The sequence below is a fragment of the Solea senegalensis genome, linkage group LG7 (genome assembly GCF_019176455.1).
Source record: "Solea senegalensis isolate Sse05_10M linkage group LG7, IFAPA_SoseM_1, whole genome shotgun sequence".
Lineage (NCBI taxonomy): Eukaryota > Metazoa > Chordata > Actinopteri > Pleuronectiformes > Soleidae > Solea > Solea senegalensis.
In genome coordinates this window covers 4,231,092-4,255,150 of record NC_058027.1, presented here as the reverse complement: position 1 = coordinate 4,255,150, position 24,059 = coordinate 4,231,092, and the positions used below count along the sequence as shown (strand labels likewise).

The following is a 24,059-nucleotide window of genomic DNA, read 5'->3' as shown; positions in this document are numbered from 1 at the left end:
AGATACCGGAAATATTTTATTTCTGTTTCATTCTTAGTGTTGGTAACACATTGATTGTCCAAACAGTTGGTGGCTTACCTGAAACAAACCTTTCTTTCAGTGTTGACAAAAGTTAAATTAACAAAACAAAACAATGTTGTGGGCTTATAGAGATAACATTTTACCTTACCCTACCTTTACTAATCAAGATATGATTTATTTCATACAGGTTGGTGCTGTTAGTTTTGTTTTTGGCTTGTTTGCAGCTGTGGATTAGTTCTGTGGGGCAATAATTGATTACATGTTGGAAACTTTGGGTTGTTTGTTTAAAAAAAAAAAAAACAAGATTAATGTCACATAACATCCAGAAATTAAGATTAAAGTATCCTCATACATAGTGACTGCACATTTCTGCTTTGTCCAACTTCGTATTGACTTTCTTTTTTCTCTCTTCCCGTAAAAGCACCTTTTTCAAAAAGTGTTCAGTAAAGTTTACTGACTCACTTATGTCCAACTGGTGCAGACACTTCTGTCTGCACCACCAACAGCTGCCCTGGCCCACTCTTCGTCTTTATCCCTCTCGCTCCCTCTTTCATTGGGTTTGTGAGTGACAGCACATGTGCTGGGGGAACATGGGAGGGACGCTGGTGAAATTCTAACCCCTTACCCCCACGACTGTTAGACATACCCCAGCTTTGGACAGGGAGGAGCTGTGAGGGACAGACGCTCGGAGAGGGAAGCAGGGAGAGAAGAGACAGCAAGAGGATAGAGAGAAGTGGGGAAAGAGAGAGAGAGAGAGAGAGAGAGAGAGAGAGAGAGTGTAAGGTTGAAGAGTTTGGACCTTTTTGCTCTGTGGGGTCACTCAGGAGCTCAGATCTTAGTAGAGGAGATCCCTGGTTCATCATCTGAGTGCAGGTACTGAGGATGACAGCAAACATGTTGATGGTGTTTGTGCTGGGTGCACTGCTTTGTCAGGTAAGAAACAAATCATTACCTCCTTATTTTTACTGCTTAAAAATGTATTTAACTTTATATTTGAGCCTTGAGGTCCTTTTGGGGTTCCTACGGTGGTGCAGTGGCAAACATTCTTGCCTCACAGCAAGAAGGTTGACTGTTGGCCTTGTCTGCATGTTGCATGTTTGCATGTTGTCTCTGTGTGTGCAGGGGTTCTCTCTCTCAGTATGTTGACTTTTTCCCACATTCCAAAAACATGCAGTTTGGTAATTAGGTTAATTGGACGCTCTAAACTTGACGGTAGTTGTGAATGTGAATGGTTGTTTGTCTCTGTGTGTTTGCCCTGTCCATGTTGTACCCTGCTTTTTGCCCCCATGTCAGCTTGGATTGGCACCAGCGCCCCCGTGACCCTCATGTGGAGGATAAAGCGGTAGAAGATGAGTGAGTGACTGAAGGCCCTGGTGTACTTCCGCGCACACAGAAGTGCACGTCGCGTATCGCGGAACCCTGGTTTACTCTCACGTCAGGGTCTTGTAGTATCTGACTTCACCATCGGGTGGCGGTACAAGTCTGTATGCCGGGAATAGGACGCTTTCTTACCAAAGAAGAAGAGAACGGTGCTACAGCTCTCCCGGACACTAGTTCGAGCGGCTCATTAGCTGAAAGGTCTGTCAGGGCAGGGGAGTCGGGGTGTCAGCCGGGTCAAGGTTCGGATGACTATCCTTGGCAACTACCTCTTCTGTTGTCGAAATGTTTTTTCTGCTTGGTGAGCGAGGCTTAATACTTCACCTACTGGTGGGATAGAAATTAGGGAATGTCAGGACCCAGTGGTTCTAAAATCTGCGCTGCACGCACAGCCTACATGTAAAACGCGTCATGCACACAAAGCGCGTTGGGTCCGTGTGCGCTGCGCACGGAAGTATACCAGGGCCTTGAGTGAGCCTGTTTGAAAAGAAGGACGTAGCATACAAATAAAGTTACATAGTTTCTCTTCATGAAAGACCAAATTGCAATAATCAACTACAGCAAAAAAATCTTAAGTTACACACTGCAGCTTTAAGTTTAGTTGCTGACTTTGGAAGAATGCATAGTGGAGTGACTGGAATGGAGGTTGAATGGGTTTCTGATTGCTTTGGAATTGAAAGCATTGGATTTTATGAGCTCCTGTGAGTTGTTTTTGTGTTTGCACTGAGCTGTCCTGCGTGATTCCTCCTCTCCTTCCTTTGCTGTGTGGATCTTGGTACAGTCTACCCTCTATTTTTGCGCTCTCCACCTCTCCCCTCCTGCCCCTTCAAAGTGTGATCTTGTTTGGGGAATGACCTTTCGCTGGCCTGCTGCTCAAATACACAGTTTACAATCTTTTTACCTGAGTGATGTCCTCAGGCAAACATCCACTGATTTTCATCAGCAGAGGCACTAAACACTGGCTCTGCACTCTGAGGTTGTGGCTGATATAAACATTTGACCCTGGTGGTAAAGGAGTGATGAAGTGTTGTGAGGAGGACGACACCCCACATGTGTACAGAAGGCTCTGGGCATCGTTCGCAGACGCCATTATTTGAGATCTAAAATGGATGACAGTGTAAACTGACATATTACCAGCAGCACTTCCAACCATCATCAATCCTCCCCTCTGTTTGGAGCCGTAATGCAGCCCAGGTTAGAGGGGTGAGAGTGAAGGAGACTTCTGTGAGGGGAAGTCTTGTACGGTAATGTGCTCTATAGTTCATGCTCAATGTTTGTGTTTAGTGTGGAAATGGATAAATCTTTGTGCTTCAGAGACGTTATTTTAAACCTGGGCTACTTTTGTACATTTGGCAAATTGATTGTGGAGAAAGTCAGGTGAAAATATGCAACGTCTCTTTTGAAAGCGGGAGTGATAAATCACTGACGGAGCTGTGGGGAAAACCAATTTGTCACAGTGAGGCCCTAAGCCTCATAACGTTACACAACATATTGTATATTTTTGCTCAAATACTCGGGATCTTAGACACATTTTATTTATGTAAAGCGGGGAACATAATACTGTGACTGATTTGAACTTCAAATATGGCCTGAGAGGCGCAGGATCAAAGTCATCAGCTTTTATAAGCTTCGTAATGAGGCCGCTGATGTATGTAATGATGTCAGACGGGTCCAAGAAATAAGATGAGGAATAACCAGAGTAAAGTCAATATCTGGATAAATAGAAACATTCTCTAGTGTATTCACAAAAATGCAATATCTAACTACAATCGCTTAAAATTCCCTCTATGGAAACTTCACAACTATCGCTGCTCAGTGTCAAATTGGTGGTATGTTTGGAACACACAGGACACAGATCAACATCAAGAAAGTGGATTATACTGTAAATGTTTCAGTTTCAATCAAGGTTGTAATAATTGTGTGGATTTCCATTTCTCTGTCTAAGAAAGAGAAAAACATTTCTCTTTGTCATACCTTTTAAACACTGAATGTGCATCTTAAAGGCAGTTTTCAGAATCTCAAGTCCTTATTTTTCTTCCAATTATGGCCAAAAACTCACATGAAAATGCACAAACAAAAGAAATGATGTGTTGCAATATGTTTTGTAAAAAACCCAAAGACTAGATACTGTATATTGTACATGTTTAATGCCTTCAGTGTGAGTGAAAGCACATATTTTCTTTGTACAATGACTGCTAAAGACATCTAAATCAAAATCAAAAATGTCGTTATTGCTTCCTTGAGCCATAACCTTTTTTAGTTTATTAATTATGCTGCTCACGAAATGAGACCAAAAACATACGCTGCTTAGCAAAGGTAGCAAAAAGCCGTATTTATTATAAATCCCAATCAATGATCTGAATGAAATAAAAACATAACATAAGCCACTGTCAGTTCAACTCTTTGCTCAGCGTCACCTGCTTGCTTTCACTCAGATGTGGACAGTCGGTGTTGGATGAGTGGGTGTGTTGGGAGTGTGTATGCTGTGGTGTGGAGTGGGCAGCAGCCACAGCTGTTCCCAGATGCATACGTGATGCCATTTGTCCCGCTCCGTAATCCCCCCTCGTGGAAAGAGCGGTGAGCCACTCCTGGACCATGAAATTGGGTACAAATCAAGCGAGTGTAGCAGCGGCCAGCTGGCGCGGAGGTCTCACTCATCGGAAACAATCAGTCAGAGGGTTTAGAGTCTGAATCACGGGGCCTGCTGGGCATAGATACCTGCAAGCTGTTTTACACTGACTAGGGTTTCAAAGGAGAGAGAAACTTCCAGATCGTAAACTCGCTGACTGACCTTTGAAGTTTATTTTTTTCTTTTTGTTGTTGTTGCTCAAGCCTCAGGTTCTTTCTTTCCAGTTGTAGACATGAGTTAATTAGCACAGAAGCTCTAACTGCATTTCATATAATCAATATTCTATCACCTTTCCTGTCTTTTTCTAATCACTTTGACCCAAGGAGTTCTGTTTTGAGTTGTGAATCCCTTAACTTTTTACAGTTTCTCAGTAAATATACAAGAAATGTAAACATCTAGGATTTGTGTTCTACTGTTGGTCTTTGTGTTAACAGAATGTGTCTGATTAGGTTGTCCCGATAGGTGTGTGTCTCCTTTGTGTCTGTTAAAGGAAATGTCTTAAATAGAATAGTGTCTTCCAGGAGCAAAACAAACCATTTTTAAGACTTGATCTGCTATTTCACCTGTGCTATTTCAGTTTTTGGGACCAGAAGTTCACAGACAGCCATGGGTCCACTAATATGTGCCATACTTGATTGTTTATTATCGTCTATATTGAAACATAATTAACAAAAGAGACATAATATGCGATTGAAGATGACCTGAAACCATAGACCCTCTGAAGCCTAATGAGAATAAACTAATGTGTCATTTGAATGGAAGTATAGAGAAAATGAACTTCTACTTCTCACTCAATTTCTCAAACATCAGTAACTAGTTTTCCACGGAGTGAATGGTCTCATTCACTAGGTTCAGCTCTTCTTAAATGGAACATCATGTCAGATACAAAACATTTACACAGTGCCAGCCAAATCACGACCCTAGAGGCTTCAAAATGGGAGGTCAGATTTACATTTACATTTACATGTCATTTAGCAGACGCTTTTATCCAAAGCGACTTACAAAAGTGCATTTAAACATTTGGGTACAAATAAGAGCTAGAAGTAAGTAAGAGCTTCAAGTAGAACAAACTATGAAGTGCTAGTCATAAGTGCAATACAATTTATTTTTTATTTTTTTTTGTCGTCTTAGTCGAGGTAGAGTCGGAACAAATGTGTTTTTAGTCGGCGTCGGAAGATGTGGAGGCTTTCAGCTGTCCGGATGTCGATGGGGAGATCGTTCCACCATTTGGGAGCGAGGACAGTGAACAGTCTCGAGTTCTGCGAGTGCCTCTGTGATCCTCTCAGTGAGGGAGCAGCAAGCCGGTTTGTCGATGCAGAGCGGAGTGGGCGGGCTGGGGTGTAGGTTTTGATCATGTCCTGGATGTAGGCTGGACCGGATCCGTTTGTAGCATGGAACGCAAGCACTAGAGTCTTGAAGCGGATGCGAGCAGCTACAGGAAGCCAGTGAAGGGAGCGGAGGAGCGGTGTAGTGTGGGAGAATTTTGGTAAATTGAAGACCAGTCGAGCTGCCGCATTCTGGATGAGTTGCAGAGGTCGTATGGCGCATGCAGGAAGACCAGCCAGGAGGGAGTTGCAGTAATCCAAGCGTGAGATGACAAGAGCCTGGACCAGAACCTGTGCCGCCTTCTGGGTTAGGAGAGGCCGAATCCTTCGGATGTTGTGCAACATGTATCTGCAAGATCTAGCTGTTGCAGCAATGTTGGCAGTGAGGGAGAGATGGTCGTCAAGTGTCACACCCAGGTTCCTTGCGGTGTGAGAAGGAGTTACCACAGAGTTGTCGAGGGTGATGGTTAGATCTGTGGTGGGAGAGCCCTTTCCTGGGAGAAAAAGAAATTCAGTCTTGTCGAGATTGAGTTTCAGGTGATGGTCAGACATCCACTGAGAGATGTCAGTCAGACAAGCGGTGATCCGTTCTGCTACCTGTGTGTCGGAGCTGGGAAAAGAGAGAATGAGTTGGGTGTCATCGGCGTAGCTGTGATAGGAAAAACCATGAGAGCGAATAACCGAACCAAGAGAGTTGGTGTATAGAGAGAAGAGGAGAGGGCCCAAGACAGAACCCTGAGGGACCCCAGTAGCTAGAGGACAGGGTTCCGACACGGATCCTCTCCAGCTTACTCTGTATGTTCGGTTTTGAAGATAGGACGAGAGAAGGGTAAGTGCAGAGCCTGAGACACCTAGTTCTTGAAGGGAGGAAGTAAGGATCTGGTGGTTAACTGTGTCAAATGCTGCAGAAAGGTCCAAGAGGATGAGCACAGAGGAGAGAGAGGCAGCCCTGGCAGTGTGGAGTTGCTCAGTGACAGCAAGAAGTGCAGTTTCGGTCGAGTGACCTGCTTTAAAACCAGACTGAAGAGGATCAAGAAGGTTGTTCCGGTGAAGGTAGGAGGAGAGTTGATTAAAGATAGCGCGCTCCAGAGTTTTGGAGAGAAAAGGAAGAAGAGAGACAGGTCTGTAGTTATTTACTTCAGACGGGTCAAGGGTGGGTTTTTTAAGGAGGGGGGTCACTCTGGCCTCTTTAAGAGAGTCCGGAAAGCAACCAGATGACAGAGATGTGTTAATGAGGTGGGTGAGGAAAGGAAGAAGATCAGAAGCAATTGACTGAAGAAGGTGAGAGGGGATAGGGTCAAGGGGGCAGGAGGTGGGGCGGGCAGAGGTTATTAGGGAAAGAACTTGATCCTGAGATAGAGGGGAGAAAGAGGATAGAGAAGGAGCTGAATGTGTGGTTGGTGGAGTGGTGAGAACAGGAGGTGGGGTTGAGAAAGAAGAGCGAATGTCATCTACCTTTTTTGTGAAGTAGTTGACAAAGTGAATTGGTAGAAGGGAGGAAGGAGGAGGGGGGGTGGGGGGATCAAGGAGGTTAGAGAAGATAGAGAAAAGTTTTTTGGGGTTAGAGAAAGAGGATTGAATTTTAGTCTGATAGAAAGATCGTTTGGCTGCAGAGATAGAGGCAGTGAAGGTGGAGAGAAGAGAGTGATAGGAAAGCAGGTCATCAGGGTGTTTTGATTTCCTCCATTTTCTTTCTGCTGCCCGTATCGTGGCTCTCTCAGCACGCACTGAGTCCGACAACCACGGGGCTGGGGAGGACTTACGAACCCGCCGGGAAGTAAGAGGACAGAGAGAGTCAAGAGAGGAGGACAGAGTAGATTCTTATATAACGTACATATCATGAGCAGTTTGCCTGAAATGACTGATGAACTCCTTAGGAAACTGTTTATTATGAATCAAGTATAAATTTCCCATAGACTTTCATTCAATGGAGCTCTTTTTGCAACTTCCTTACTCCTTCCGTCTTCACTTTTCAAAGCAGGAGACTACATATCGGTTTCTTATATGTGGTCTATTTAAAACTGTTAAATGTTCGTGTGCACTGATGATGACAGAATGGAATGGTTGTTTTAGTTTATTGACTATAAGTTGGCACTTTTTTTGTCATAAGTCTGGAGGGACTGTCAGAAGGGGATTGTTTTTTAAGTATTTGTGATTTATGTTCTTCTTTGGCTTTGTGGTCTGTGTCTATGAAAAATGTTGCCGGGTGAATGAATGAAATCTCTGATGTGTCTATGAAGCCTAACCTTTAGTCTCCTTTTTATGTTATAACCTTGCTCAGCATTCTTATGCATTAGACATCTGCTCCAAGACCGACACACACACACTTGTAGTGGCACCATAAATAGAGTTTCCATCGATGCCAGGCAGTCATGACTTAGCAAGGAGCAGGAGTGTGGGAGCAGCACTGCTGTGGTTGCAACAGGGCGACACCTGTGTGACCTCTGACCCTGTGGTTGAAGGGACCGTCAGACAAAACGGTTTAGTCACATAGTTGTTCCTTGAGTTGTTTGCATGGCTGCATTGAGGAGACCAGGGTAGGAAATGAATGTTTTTGGATCATTTCCAGGACAGTTCCATCGAACGTTACTATCAGGGTACTGCCAGCATCGTCCAAATTTAAATGAAATACTTTTTAAGAGCTTTTCAATAGCTCTGACAATGGAATGTAATGCTAAGAGCACGATTGCGACCGAATAAAGCTGGGATCTCAGTAGAGATGAATCAGGTCAGGGCTGGACTGGCTCAAAAAAATCAGCCCTGGCATTTTTTGCCGTGGTGGCCCACCATCATTGGTGAGACAGTAATAGTTGGATATTAATATGTACTTACAGCTTGGGGATTTGACTTTGTCTGCCAATGTTGCAAAAAGCAATCTGTCTATCTATCTATAGGAAAGTCTAAAGGAATAAAATGATTCCTGTAATGTAGTCATTTATGCCATGGGGACTTGATTTGTGTCCCCACAAGGAAGAGGAGACCCCATTATGTGACTGTAGACAGATTTAGGTCCCCGCAACATAAGGAAGACCAGGTACACACACACACACACCCTGTCCATCCTTGTCCCTGTCATGGTCTCCCTGTCCCTCCTCTTCACTTTCCTCCCCGTCGTGTGCTTGCTCCTCTCCTCCTTCCTCCTGATGTTGCTGCACAATGTCAGGTGATGTGGTTCTGGAGCACTTTTGGGCATCCACGTGCAATTGCTTCCGTTTTATACTCCCACATTTTCTCTGCACCTCCTTTGTGCTTCAGTTTATCCTTTTTTTTTTTATAAGCGTCCCCTACGAACTGCTCCAAACTATGAGAAACTCTGAAGACGGAGGGGGAGGGAGGAGGACGACTAGTGATGACTAGAGAGATTTCGATACAAGCAAAGACAGAGGTTTTCACTCCCACATAGCGTCATAGTGAGCGTTCTCTGGATGGATGTTGCTTTTAGAAAGAAATTGAACGTCACAAGAAGAAAAATGTTTCTCTTATTAAAAACAGTAACAGTAATCGTGGCGTTATTATTCCTAATTACCGATGTAGTGTGATGTAAACATTCCCCCCTACACACACCACATACCATTACTTTACACGTTTAACAACAAAAATATCAATCAGTATGAATGGTTTGTTGTGTCTGACAGGCATAAGCACTGCCGTATTAAAATGCACTTAAATCATGGTAGTTTATCAGCAAATGCTCAGACGGACGGCTGTAATGGTTTCATGAATGTGTGTCCAAGAAGTAGCCTAATGCTTCTGTACCAGTGACGGCTCCATAGGCTTTGGGAATGAATGTTTGAGGATGAATGCATTTTGCAGCAGTGGTAAATTAAAAAACAGTCACAAATACATGTCAGATGGGTCACTACAGTTTTTTACTTTATATTTAACCTTTCTATGACAATTTCTTTGCCATAAAACATGTTTATTCATCAAAGCTGTAGTGAAGCTTTCTCTGTTTCTCAGTGTAGTGCAGTAAATTTTGTTTTGGGTCTGTGGCGACATTTCACACGGTGTGAATAACTAGAAAGTGCTTTAAAAGAGCTCAATCATAAGCATATGAGAAAATAAATGATTTTATGCTGGATTAAAAAATATTATATACAAATATTTTGTGCTGATTTCAGTTCCCACAAAAAGTTTCAGAAGAAGATTCTACTGCTTAAAATAAACCTGGACCTTCAGTTGGAGTTCACAATCGTATTTTTATCATGATCACGATTTTAGCCTCTCACGTGGTCGTGCACGTGAGCGTTAGCATCTGATACTGAAAATGCATGCTCCATCATCGGCAATCAGGCACTCCCTGAACAGCTGCCTGTCCGTGTGCCTGAACAGCTCTAAGTTTCCTGGATGAAGTCAGGACGACTAACACTATGGTAAAAGAGAAACAACAAATAACTTACCAAAGTACAGTGGAACAAACTCCTAAGAGTTCATTGTTGTTGTAATTACTCGGATGTCCACAGGGGGCAACAGAGTTTACACACTGGATCTTCAACTAACCAAAGCTAAACCAATGGTTCATGGAATTAGATTTGTGACAAAATTTGTGTGACAATCAAAATTCACAAATTGCAAATAAAATATTGATTTAATCATTCAAAAATACTGTATTTTATTTGTTGGAAATACACTTTTTGTTTGCAATGATCGGAGTTTTGTTTGTGTTTGCACTCCCTGATTTGTTCTTTGCGATTCTGACCATGGGCAGGCCTTAGGAAGCTACCTGCTGATTGGCTACTGGGTTTTGGAGTGACAGCTCAATGGACAGGAAGGAGTCACAGGCTTGGAGTCGATACCTACAATTATTTTGTCGGGTGTCGATGGGGAAAACAGTTCCAGACGGACAACGACTCCAAGCCTGTGACTACTTCCGGTCCTTTGAGCTGGTGCTCCAAGATTCAGTAGCCAATCAGCAGGCAGCTTCCTAAGCCCCGCCCATTAAATGTTGACACAAATCTAATTCCATAGTAGTTCCATAGTTGTTTGTGTGAGCGGTGGGCAGACTGAAAGCTACAAACCAAAGGCAGGCGGATTTTAATTTAATTTCAATTTGGGGAAATAGGTTTATGGCCTAAAGAAGGAATTATTAGATTTTTGGTGACGACTGTATCGACATTGTGTGTAACTGAGTGGCCTTGGTGAAGGTTTGTGCTTCTGTGGTGCTTAAAAACCTTTAAATATAAACAAATGTCTGTCACATTCAAACTGTTGTCCAATGAGTTCACAAAATGTAGATTAAGTCTTTCAGCTCCACGCGACTCTCTCTGTGTTTCTCAGTGTAGCAGCGTTTAAATCTTGTGATGTCTGGCTGCACTCAGGAAGTGATTTTGTGAAGATGAGAGATGGACACAACAGCAACATTGTGCTAGTAAACTGCACAAAGAAGCACACACGAAAAGTTTCAGAAGTAAATTCTACTGCTCAAAAAAACCCTAGTCGTTCAGCAGTTTGATGGAATAAATGCTTGTTACCCCCACCCCCACTGCTGTGCTGCTGTCACACACACACACACACAAACACTCAACAACAATTACCAAAAGTTATGCTGCTGCTTTAAAACCAGAACTAACACAACATGACAGGACATTTTCTCAAGACTGATCCAACATTAAGGACGTTGGGTGAGTCTTTCTCAAACAGTCCTCAGTGACATTCGCTGTGTCTGTGAGAGCTGTTTCATCCCCAAACAAGCTGTCCATACTCCTGTGAGGGCTGGAGGTGAAAGGTCAAGCTGTAACAGTATCTGGGAAAAGCCCCTTAAACAGTTGATGATGTGTGTGGTGTCATCACTCAGTTCTGTCAGAAAAGGGACGCTTTGGTCTAATTGGCAACGCGACACTTTCACGTGTGTTTCCACATCCTGGTCTGGTAAAAACATTAAAGGAGTAGAAGATAGTCGGTGACCCCCACCACTGTCTACTCCACAGCATCAGTGTTGAAAAATACATGTTTGTTTTGACTCTATAACTTGATTACATAGATCGAAATTGGATTAGTAAAACATTTACAACATCTTATAGAATAAGGTTCTTGGTTTAAGTTGTGTTCCAGGCTCTTTCTCTGTGTATTTTTTCTCTGGGTTCTTCAGCTTCCTTTTTTTTTACTGATTTGCTGACTTGCTCAAAGGTGAAAATGTGAGTGTGAATGGGTGTTGGTCCTTTGATTGGTTGGGGACCTGTTCAGGATTTTGCCTGCATAGGGGAGAGTAAGTTGGAGATAATATTTGAGTAAAGTGAGCAAAGACACACACATCCAAAGGTCTGTAGCTGTAGTCTATTTACACCACTGTATTTAAACATTGGTGATAATGGTGTTACTTCAAGAGCTCATATTTTCTCAGATGGTACATGGTATAAAAAGATTGAGAACCTTAATTGTTTACTGTATTAGGTAAACAATTAAACTGGTTAGTCTGTTAGGATTCGAGGGTAGAGCAAGTTGCCTTTCAACTGGACGGTTGTGGGTTCAATTCCTGGCTCTGCTAGTCTACAATAACAATAATCATATGACAATAATGTGTGACTGAATGGGTGAAAAAATGCTATATAATATATAAATACAGACCTGTTACATAAACTGTGGTTATAATTTGAGAACGTTTGCAAAAGAGGGTTTATGGGGCTGAGGCTTTTCCAAGCAATAATCATTAAAGGGCTGTTTTAAATACACTTTAGATCATTATGATGCTGCTGGGTTTTTTAGTTCACATTCTATTACAGAGTTGGATTAAAGTTGACCTTTTTTTCAGATATTTTACTCCTAAAAATTGTTAGAATTTTGTCCAATCCCTATTTCCTCTGTTGTTGTTGTTGGAATGAGATGTGTATCTATAATATAATATAATATAATATAATAACATGTTTATCTCTGGAAATTGGTACATTTTAACCCTTTGTTATTAAACACTGATTTGTGATATGCTATTCTTGTTTTAGAATGTGAAGCTATAGTTACCTCTGTTTTTTCTGAGAGCAGCTTAACTCAAAATTACACATTTTCTAGTCATATTGGCGATGATGCCAATCATGGTTTGCCCTTTTTGAGCACTTTCTTTAGCCGCTATATACATTTTGATATCCAACTTCTGAAATCTCATTATGTAAAATAATTCTTTGTAGTATAAATGTGTCTCATTCTTCTCTTTATTCCCAGATTACCCTTACTCATGTCAAAGCCACTCAGCAGTTAACGTAAACACGTGTGCACAAATCAGTCAAACCTTTAAATGTGCTAAGCAGGTGTCACACAGTTGTTATTGATTTTGAGGCTAAGTAACAATAGCTAATGCGAGCGATGCTGGTGGAGGTTTGAGTCTCCGACATGGAAGTGGATGAATTCCTGTGGGTGACATACAGTACAGCACTGGAATGTGAGTGTAAACATCATCTGTGGATGTGTGGATGATGATAGCTACAAAAAAGCTAAATAGGTGGGGGTCGACCGTATAGAACAGTCTAAGATTAGCTTGCCCTCCGACTTCGGCCCCTACAGATGCCCACAATTGTTGCCATTCCTCCCTGCGCTGCCCTGCAGTGTGTCAGAGGATCAGAGGATCCGAATATCAGCTCCCACACTCCAGAGACTGGGCAGGGTTATTACAGGAGCATTCACCATATATTCACACATTCATCCCCTCATTGGGCTGATTCTGTCTGGTATCACTCAAAAGTGAATCAATATTTATTTATGCGCGAGTGGATACTGACATTTATGTGCGTTTCTTTCCGTGGATTTGAGCTGTTAAACATGTGGGAAGTATAATGCTGACTCCAGTGTATTCTCACAGAGGAGGAAGGAAGTGTGTAAACAGCGTATGCTTGAGCGTGGGCTGGTGTTTATTTGATGCATGTGCGTATCCTGTATGTATATCACTTATATACAGGCGTTCACATACATACACACATACGCTGTATCCGTGGAATTCCACACCCGTAAGGTGACTCCAAACTCCCAGTCAGGTGCAGAACTGAGCGCGGGAGGGGGGGAGTTTGTGAGTGCGAGGGGGAGAATGTGGGTGGGAAAGCGCAGGATCTAAATCCATAGTCGACAGCTGTCGTATGAGTGTGTTTCTCATGCGTGGGTGTAGTTTGTGTGAATGTGGTCCCGACAGAAGGAGAGCTTGTGAAATTAACATGAGTGTTTGTGTTTCCCCGACCCCGAGCTGAGTTTGCGCCCAGATCAAAGGAAGCCGTCACAGACGTGTATTAGCGAGTGAAACCTGACTCTGCGGCCCTTCATCCCTCCTGCCCTCAACAATCCCATGGATTCTACATTTCCATATTCCATCAGGCCACTGGGAGTGATGTAGCACTGAGGAATTCTCCTCACATTGTTTTGTAACAGCTGCAAATATCTATAATGACAGAACTGCTGTCATTCCATGTCTGAAATGTGATTTATTCCCTCATATCTCCGTGTTGTGGGTAGTGAAATGCAACATGTGTTCATGTCTGACTAACTACTCATTGCGGTGACTGTCTTTTGTGATTTTCATGGTGTGTGTTTGTGTTTTTTTTTTTCCCTGCAGGTGTGGAGCTCTGTTGAACCTCCTCACAACGAGGAGGAGCTGCATCCTCAGGTCCGCTACCCCTGGAGAAACCAAGGCGTGGGAGTGGTCAGAGTGAAGAGGGATTGGATCATCCCTCCAATCAGAGTGCTGGAGAACAGCAAGCAGGTTCCTGAAAACCTTGTCCAGGTAAAAAAAAAAACAACAACAAATGTTATTAGAGTGCCTGCTTAACATAATGCAATAATACAAATGAGTGAAGAATTTTCACATACACATGAATGGAAAGCGGTTGAAAAAAAGATCACAACCCAGCCTCATACTTTAGTGTAGAGACATGGTTGAAACTTGAAACGGGTCTCAAGACTTGAGACTTTTTTTAACCTAAATCAAAGTTTTGATACCTATTACAGTTTTTAAACAATAACAGTTTAAGTTTTATACTTTTTTTGGGACGTTGTATTGCGCCGTTAGAGTGGCACACTCTAGCTGAGGAAATAATCACAAAAATCTCTAAACAAACTAATTTCCTTACCACAATTTCCAACCTACACTGACAATTTTTCCATAAAAATGTTGCTATGGTTGTTGTCTAACCCTGTGTGTTGTTTTCATTATCATGTTATTTCTTAAAATCACCTTAAACCACAGAGAGTTCTGACCAATGTTAAAATTCAGCTTTGGAGTTTTTAAAAAAAGTTTAAAGGTTGATTCCACAAAAATACTACATTTTTAAAGTTCATATTTTAAAGGTTAATTTCACCTAAATATTAATTTTAAACCTTTAATCTCTTATATTTTGATAAAGAAATGTTAAAAGTAAGCCGCATCTTTTTCCTAGATACATCCTATATCTTTATTATTGATCAAGTGTACATAAGGAGTGCAATAATGAGTAGTAATCAACGTTTAAATGAGCTACTGATTCACACACAGAGCCCAGTTTAAATGCAGCCACACACTGTTGATTTAACTCTTCCTGACAAGATGATCGAATACAGCACTGACCCTTTTTTCCTATAAGTTATGTGAGATGTAAATGTTGTGCAAATGCTGTTACAGATCACCAACAGAATATAAATATGGAGGCGCTTTTATGAAGTGATGGATGAGCCGCACAGATGATATGTCAGAAACGGTGAATGGGAAAAGCATAAAATATGGTCTCTCAGGGATTATAAGTTCACAATCTTATTTCCTGATGTAAGTGAAAAAGGCCTCTCCGGGTTTAAAAAAAAGTCTTGTTTCTGGGTCTCTGACAACATACTCACATCTGGTGTTACGACATATGGTTTTCAATCCTTAACCCCCACCAGGTTCCAACAGTCATTTCTCCGCTTTCTCTCCAGATCAAATCGGACAAAATCTTCACAGGTGAGGTGATCTACAAGCTGGAGGGACCGGGCGTTGACCAGGAGCCCAAGAATCTCTTTGAGATAGATGACAAAACAGGAGTGATCAGGAGCAAGCGGCCACTGGACCGGGAGAAATACAACAGCTTCACCGTGAGAGAGCATTTTATTGATGTGACATTTTAAATCACCCAGACACTTGAGAAGTGTCCTGGAGCACAATCAGACAGAGGTACTTAGCACAAGCCCCTTAAGTGCTCAATAAGAAAGTGGCCACGTTTTGGTCCATGTTTTTAACATGGATCCGTCTCAGACGCTAGTACAAACGGCCAGAGGTCAGTTTCCAGGAGCCTTTATGGGCGTCGGGGGAGACACTTCAGGATGTCTCAGACCAGATGACTCGTGATGTAGACGCAAACATCCTGCACATATCTCTCTGCCATTTCCTGCATATGTTGAGAACATGTACGGCAAATAAAGCTGTCATCTGTTGAGTACTTCCCAATGTAATTAACGATTTTTGTGGTAATTAATAGTATGGAAACAATACTCTCATGACTGCTGTTGTTACTGAAAAACATGTCTGTCATATCTGTGTGTGTGTGTAGCTTAAAGCTTTTGCGCTGTCGCCCAGTGGAGAGAGACTGGAGAATCCCACCACCATAGAGATCATGGTGCTGGATCAGAATGACAACAGACCCGCCTTCACCCAGAGCCAATTTGTTGGAACTGTCTCCGAGTTCTCAGTCCCAGGTAAACGCATGTGTATTCAAGTCTGTAGACAAATAGCTGGTCGCTGTGTGTTATTTGCTCGGTGATATAGCCCATTTCCATTTGTACATAAACACTGTAAAAAAAAACACTATTATAGTTGTCAGTTTTACATAATTATCGCATCATTTACATCATTATCGCATCATTATCTGGGCCTGACACGAGCTTCCCTTGTTTCAAAGACCACCAACTGCTCAACTCAAATAGTGGATTATAAAATGCTCCCAAAAATATCTTACAACAAGAAGGTTTCCTTTATTGAAGCTCTGTATAAATGTAGATTTCCTCAACGCATGCACACCAAAGGTAGTTATTTCTAAAGTTGCATTGCTCACACAGTTGGAGTCACTGGATAATTTGTGTTCATTTGCAATACTTGTGTAAGAAATCAAAGTAAACACAACTGAACACAACTGAACACAACTACTCGCCTGCAGCTATTTGCTAAAGACACACACATTTATTTTCCTCACTCACTCACGTGCACAGGCTCCTCCTTCTACACTTGAGGAGACCTCACATACATCAACTGCCCACTGTGGTGTCTGATAAATAGAGGCCATGTGATGATGTCATGGAACGTATAACAATTTAAAGCTGTTGCAGTAATTGTTTTTATTTTATTACTGTAAATGGAGTAAGTTTTGATGAATCTGATAATAATAATAGGTCGCATTAAAAGACATGTGTTGTGTTTACCTTGTTACTGCTGCCCTCAGTTGGCCAAAATATCAGTTACTGGTTCACTCAAATTATTACGTTATAATAAGTTGGCTTGGCAATGCTCTCCCTTTTTTTTTTTCTTTTTTTTTTGTTTGTTTTTAGAATATTGAGTTTAAAGCATGGACTTAGGGGTCATTTAATTTCTTCTGTAGTGAAATGGACATAATATTTTGCTTACTTACTTACTAGTGATGTAGCATATGAAGATATAACTTTTCTTCATTGTCCAAAATGAATAGACATAAAAAATAACAGTGGTGGGGGATGTAAGACTAGAATTCAAGGAGGTAGAAGCCTATTCAGCCTACAGTTTTAGTCATTAGTCATATCAGGGGATCCTGGCCAGTATCTGATTTAATGGCTGATCCTAACAGCTGACTGAAGCTTCTGATTACTTTCAACAGGCACGTCCGTGATGTCAGTTTCAGCCGCTGATGCAGACGACCCGATGACGGAAAACGCTGCTCTGAGCTACTCCATCATCAGCCAGGAGAGTATCCCTGCGAACGCTGTCACCAAGACTATGTTTGGTATTAACAACGAGACAGGAGCCATATATACGCGAGATGTGGGCCTGGATAGAGAGGTAAGCAATTGCTGCTAATTTTTTAGGGGGTTTTCTTTTTGGAAGTCCCCATTGTGTGGTTCGTTATTTAAGTGGTTGTTGTGCTATTTTTCAGGTGGTGAAAAGTTTCCGATTGAAACTGCAGGTGGCTGATATGACGGGCATGGGATTAACAAGTGAAGGTGTCGCGATCATCCACGTCACTGACATCAACAACCATGCTCCACGGTTTAACCCCACCTCTGTGAGTTTTAGAAAAGAGTTTTCTGTTGTTATTTTAAGGTCCAGTGTGAAAGAATACTGAAATCTCATGGTGAGACAAACGGAGGACCTGCAACTAACAAATATTTTCATATTCTCTCTCAAATGTCTTGTTTTGTCCACAAACCAACGTTTTTGTCAGTTTTAATGGTTTCTTTGTTATATGGAGCAAAGAAACCAGAAAACATTCACATTAAAGAAGCTTTAGTAATTGATTGATAACCGATTAATCAAGTAATCGTTTCAGACCTACGTATATAAAAGGCTTACTCTAATGCTGCTTTTCCACTACATGATCCCAGCAGGCTTATTTTGCCTTTCCATTAGCATTTTTTAGTATTTAGGGTTCGATGCTATGCTTGATGTTGTCAGACTTCCAGCCACCGATTAGTCAGTGTCGTCACAGGAAGAGTCATATGTCATATGACTCGAGAAGAATCAAACCGAACAATGCCAAACTCTTATAGTCAAGTAAATCCCAACTCATTTTATTTAATAGTGATTATACACTTGTATAAACATTCTTATGGGTAGTAGTTTCAATTTCTGCCATCATAGCATCCTACATTACACGCTGCACCTCAAAAATGTTTCTCTGAATTAAAATAGATATTTATTTTTAATTCTGTTCATTTGTGTGTGTGTGTGTGTGTGTGTGTAGTACAGTATGACTGCAGTGGAGAACAGGCACGACTATGAGATCGGCCGGGTGAACGCGAGCGACAGAGACGACCGTGGAACGGGAAACTGGGAGGCCAGATACTTCATTTCCAACGACCCTGAGGGAAACTTTGCCATCGCTACAGACCCTGAAACCAACCAGGGCGTCCTGTCAGTGGTGAAGGTACAGTGAGGGGGAGGGCTGTGATCGTTACGGGCCGTCTTTAAAAATGACTTACTGACTGGTATAAACAGTAACATGTTTCATTACTTTGATTTAAATTACTTGTGTAACTACAATCATGTTGACGTTCAGAGGCATCACCTGCAACCAGGCTCTTATCAGATGATACCAGCTGTCAGTCACACTGGTATCCACTCATATGTCCCGTCTATTCTATGGGAACATAATTTAAAATATTGACTTCATGTTCTATGGAAGAGGACCTGGAAGTAGCACTTTCCTTAGACCATCACCTGCTCAGGAAAGAAGTGATACTGATGAAATAAATTAGAAGGTGGGGTTTCATACTCCCATCAGTCTGTCATGAGGGGCAGGTCTAGAAAAAGTGGAGAAAATACGACTGAATTTCAAATTAAAGTTGTTGTTTTTTTTATATCGAGTGATCTATACTGATACAATAATAATAATATAAATCTATTAATGTATAAAATAGTCAATAATAATGTGTGTAAATGTGATTAACTGTAATTAAAACACCAAACAAGCCTATATACAGCGCGTGTCCAGTCCCCTGGAGTCGCCCCCTGGTGGCTATTCAATAAATGTTAACATGTCTCTTTTGGAATTGAATCCACTTTATATAAACAAAAGTAGTCAACAGCCTCTGACAACAAAAAACATCCGTCTCTCCACACTTTTACTGTTTTCTTTATTTACCTTTTGGCAACAGCCTGGAATATGAATGGTTTTATAAAGAATTAAAGACTATCACATAAATAAAAAATAATGCAGGTTAACTTTGCTGAGCAATAATATTATTACTGTTTTATACCTTGCTATCTCTTACACAACTTATTACAGAAATATATAACTGAATTATGCGATTATACAACCTATCACTGTCCATCACATGTTGTTGTTGGGTGTTGGTCTTCATTGACACAACTCAACAACCCCATCTAGTGGTTAGATTTTAACTGAGAAAAAAGATTTATAAATGTTCATAAAAGACTCAAATAATATTTATCATGTTTTCATATTTTTTCCTTTTAATAAACAGGTTTTCTGTCCTTTCTTTTTTTTGCAGCCCCTGGATTTTGAGGCCCACAGTAAATACGTCCTGATTCTAACGGTGAGAAACCTCAACGCTCTGAGCAACAAGGCTCCAAACCTCCCAGCGAGCACGGCCTCGGTGGCGATCACCGTCGTGAACGAGAACGAAGCTCCACATTTCAGGGAGAACCCCGTACAGATTGTGGTCCCTGAGTCTGTGGCTCCTGGTACGCTGCTGAAGAGCAACATTGCCTTTGACCCTGATCATTCTGACCTGAGGTATAAGGAGGATTATTTTCCTGTTTATAAAAATTTAACCCATGAAATGAAATAATAATAATAAAAAAGATGAATTGTCTTTTCTGTGTGTGCTAGATATGAGATTATCAGAGATCCAGAGAGATGGCTGCACATCGACAGCAATACAGGGGACATTTCAGCCAAGAGAAGCTTTAACATGAGATCTCCACATGTTAAAAACCACGTCTACAGTGCTGTCGTGAAGGTTACAGGTCAGTTCGTCCACTAATTAATAGAACTCTCTTCCTCAAGTATTTAAAAAATCTATCTGAGGTAAACTATCACGTAGTTTCTTGAAAATCAACTCCTGGGACTGCTTTAAAGGTCCAGTGTGTGACATTTAGGGGGATGTACTACTCATAATTATGTGTTTATAAGTGTATATTTACTTCAGTTTGGCTTTGAATATGCGTTTTATATGTACTTAAGGTAAAAGGCTTGCTATTTAAAGGGCCACCATCTTGCATCACCATGATGTCACACAGAGACAAACAACCATTCACTCTCACCCTCACACCTACGGTCAATAGGTGTCCAGTTAGCCTAATCCCCAAAATCTGCATGTTTATGATGTGACCTATATGCTTTTATCACCATATATAATTATTTCTGAACCTCGCTATTAGAATAAACCCGGAAATCACATAAAATAGCAGACACTTTTCAGAGAAAATGGTTCTGCAGGTCAAAATGTCCAGTATGTAGTGTCTCTCTTAAACCTGTGAACACAGACCATTTAGGCTGCTTTCTGTGCAATATAGAGCGTCTTCAATCCTCTTTTTCAGCACAACCTACAGGCAATCTGTGATTTTATTCTAGTTCACCAACTATAATAAACACAACTCAGCAAAAAGTACTAAAATCATTTTAAAATCAAATTGGCTTAATTGAAATTTAGACATACTGTACTTCACAGTATAAAGTTGGCTCTGCTTGTTTTTATGGTCAAAAATAAAAGAATAAAGTGTCTATTTTGCAACTTTTTTTTAATATGTAACATAAAGTTAATCATAACTTTGACTCAGCAACACATAAGGAGATGGAAAAACACATTTTGCAAAGTCTGAAGAAGTTTACAGCAATTGACACAGGTCTGTGCTGCGTGAGCACGAAGGGTTAAACCTGGAGTGGAACCCTAATTAATGTTATTAGTAAGTACTATTATATGTACAATATGGCTTCTGTAAACCAGGTTTATTCAAGACAGGAGCCTAAAACTCATTGGAAACTTGTTAATATACAAGACCAACTTTCAGTCACAACATTCTGTCAAAAATCCCACAGATTATAGAAGCTGTTAATGATAAAATCCTAATTTTTGCATCAGCAAGGCCAACCACAAAACCAGAGGTGGACTTTTTCACATTGCTGTGTGACATTAAGAGGGAAAAAATGATTGATTTGGTTGTGTATTAATGATGAATACGATGTTAAACACTGTGCTTACCTTCACCTCCGTAGATTCTGGAGGCGTGTCGACCACGGCGACCGTCGCCGTCACACTGAAGGAGACCAACGACTTCCCCCCTCAGCTGTTCCCTCGCAGCGGCTCTGTGTGCAGGACCGCAGACCGGGTGGAGTCCGGTCTGATCGTGACTGCAGTGGATGAAGACTTTCCTCCACACGCCGCACCCTTTTACTTTGACACGGCGGATTACGTGTCCGTCAACTGGACTGTTGTTCCAATCAATGGTAAGGAACGACAGCAAGGGGGAGGATGGAGGGAGTGGAGTGGATTCATTTGAAGTTCTAATTTTCTTTACTCTATCCTTCCCTTCCTCCCTCCCTCAGGTACTCACGCCGTGCTCCGGCCCCTCATAGAGCTGGAGGAGGGAGAGTATGTGGTCACGATGCTGGTGTCAGACTCTGGCAGCCCAGTCCTGAGCGCTTATGCTCAGGTCAATGTCACCGTGTGTGCCTGCGACTCCTACGGAGACTGCAGGTCTGAGGCTGGCGCCGTCTTAGGCTCCAGTGTGGGAATCAGCTTCATCGCACTCATGGTCATCACGGCCAGTGTTGTACTCCTGCTGGGTAAGTCTATTTTTTGACAAAGATAAAGCACTCAAAGAGGAAAAACCTCCATTTTTGAGGAGGTTAATGTGCATAAAAAGTCTCTCTTAGGTCGCTAAGGTCAAACATAGCAAGCCAAAATTAAGTTCCACCGAATTTCACGAAACTTGGTGTGAACTTGTCACAGCTCAAGACGAATAAAAAAGTGCATTGGGACCATGGCCTCAACTCAACAGGAAATCGGCCATTTTGGATTTTGTCACCCATGTTATGTGATTTGCAGCCTATGTAAATGCACGAGCTCCTCTGAGCACGTTTATCGTACCATTTATCATAAAAAACAAGTCAGTCTGTACTAATCACATCAAAGGCAAAAGGGCGTGGCCATACGTGACCCAAGAGCTCGACCCCAGACGCGTCTACAGACACAAACTTTACCCAACAGGAAGTTAGCCATTTTCAATTTAGCTGCCATTTGGCCACGAAACAGGAAGTGCCCTCTTAAAGTCTCATGATCAAAGCTTCTTTATACTGATTTCCCTGTGATTGATTGATTGATTGATTGATTGATTGATTGATTGATGGCAGTGCTGCTCCTCCTGGCTGTGGCGGTGACCACCTGCGGGAGACGGCACCACATCAAGAAAAGAACAGGTCTCCTCATCGGGGAGTCGGAAGACGACATCCGCGACAACGTCATCAACTATGACGAGCAGGGAGGGGGTGAGGAGGATGAGGTGAGGCTGCGCAGGTCACGTGACTTCCTGATTCTGTTTTAAAAAGTGGTTTCAGGGTGTAGTCGCACTCGAGTAGTAAATTAATATTAACTGCTGGTTTTGTTTGTTGATCACTAAACTCTCATCTCTCTCGTCGCAGAACGCCTTTAACATCGATATGCTGTGGAATCCCCTCGACACGCCTTCAACCCCGGGTTCCTACTGCCCAGTGTCGCGTGTTCCTCGGGGCAAGCAGCCGCTGAGGAGGGACGCGCCGCAGAACCTGCCCTCGCCCATTTACCCCAGGAGGCCTCCTGCAGATCCCACTGACATCGAGGACTACATCAACGACGTGAGAGGCCTCTATTAGAAGATCTATATATTATACTTAAAGTATTGGACAATTAGAATTAATCTTTTTTTTTTAATCTATATGAAAACCAGGGTTTCAATCAAAATCTATATGGTGCTGATTTGATAAAAGTCTATGTTTTTGTCTATTTTTTGCACTTTATCCATCTTTAAAATATGTAAAATATGTGAGCTACATTTTATACAGTATATTTAAGCTGCTGTTTTAATAAAAGAAATATATCATAAATAAAATAAATGTAATAAATAAATACTTGTGACATTGACCAGTTTCGATTTATAGATTTTCAGTAGGACTGTTTTTGGTGGAAATAATTTGACAATTTATGCTTTAAAAATGTTCCTTTAATTTAAAACAACCACCTTTAGCTCATACTTTTACTTGAGAAATGTTTTATACAATCTGCATGTAAATTTCATCAAAACGTAAGTAAAATATTTGACTTTTTTTTACACTTATCAGCAATTATCAATCACTAATAATGGGTCCAACGCTCTTCCTTGCTCAGGGCCTCGAGGCAGCAGACAACGACCCTAACGTGCCGCCGTACGACACCGCGCTGATCTATGACTACGAGGGAGAGGGTTCTCTGGCAGGAAGCCTCAGCTCCATCGCCTCCAGCAGCTCCGACGGAGACCAGGACTACGACTACCTCAACAACTGGGGACCACGCTTTCAGAAACTGGCCAACATGTATGACCCACGCTGAGGAGCACGGAAGACGAAATGTGGAAGCGACTGGTTTGTTGTGATGTTTTCGAGGTTCAGCTCAGGAAAAGTAAATAAATAAGAATGTATAAAATAATGTGCTGACGTAATCGGCCACAAGGAGGAGCTGTGCATGTTATGTGTGTCCACGTGGTTTTGTTTATCCTCAGACTCTGAAAATAAGCCTGAAATATGAAGAAAAAAAAGCAGCATTTTAAATGTATTTCTTTTTTTTTATACAAGTGATTGTTTTATAAGATGATTTTTGCTGGTTTTGTTTTTTCTTTTGATCAAAAAATCCTCCATTCCAGCATCTGTGGAATGTTTCATGAGTCATCTACACAATATTCTGTAGCCAGTTGTTGTTTGGAGGTTAAACAATTGAATGTTTTTTATTATTACTGTTATTATTATTTGTATTGTTGATTGAATTTTGATTTATCTGGCGTCTGCAGAATAAATGTAAATCTCCACTGTAGCGTCTAATACGCAGAATTCATACACATTTGAACAGTACAGCAA

At 41.6% G+C, this 24,059-nt stretch overlaps 2 protein-coding genes across 2 annotated transcripts in view; one reads left to right on the top strand and one right to left on the bottom strand.

The window, feature by feature from the left end:
- Positions 1-24,059, bottom strand: part of cmtm3 (CKLF-like MARVEL transmembrane domain containing 3) — a 272,921-nt gene that overhangs the window by 86,713 nt on the left and 162,149 nt on the right. The window lies entirely within an intron of this gene.
- Positions 688-24,013, top strand: cdh15 (cadherin 15, type 1, M-cadherin (myotubule)). The gene is made up of 14 exons (XM_044030880.1): positions 688-954; positions 13,880-14,047; positions 15,208-15,363; positions 15,819-15,963; positions 17,112-17,293; positions 17,388-17,516; positions 18,195-18,377; positions 19,465-19,709; positions 19,806-19,942; positions 21,192-21,422; positions 21,522-21,761; positions 22,329-22,477; positions 22,617-22,808; positions 23,338-24,013. Exons 1-14 carry the CDS (start codon positions 904-906, stop codon positions 23,536-23,538), a joined length of 2,409 nt encoding a protein of 802 aa, XP_043886815.1. The 5' UTR covers positions 688-903; the 3' UTR covers positions 23,539-24,013.

Excerpts from the sequence above, each read along its gene's own strand:
- cdh15 (XM_044030880.1), top strand. The coding sequence starts at position 904 with ATGACAGCAAACATGTTGATGGTGTTTGTGCTGGGTGCACTGCTTTGT. Across the intron at positions 15,364-15,818 it reads AGAAATACAACAGCTTCACC|CTTAAAGCTTTTGCGCTGTC; the intron begins GTGAGAGAGCAT and ends GTGTGTGTGTAG. Across the intron at positions 19,943-21,191 it reads TGCTGTCGTGAAGGTTACAG|ATTCTGGAGGCGTGTCGACC; the intron begins GTCAGTTCGTCC and ends TCACCTCCGTAG.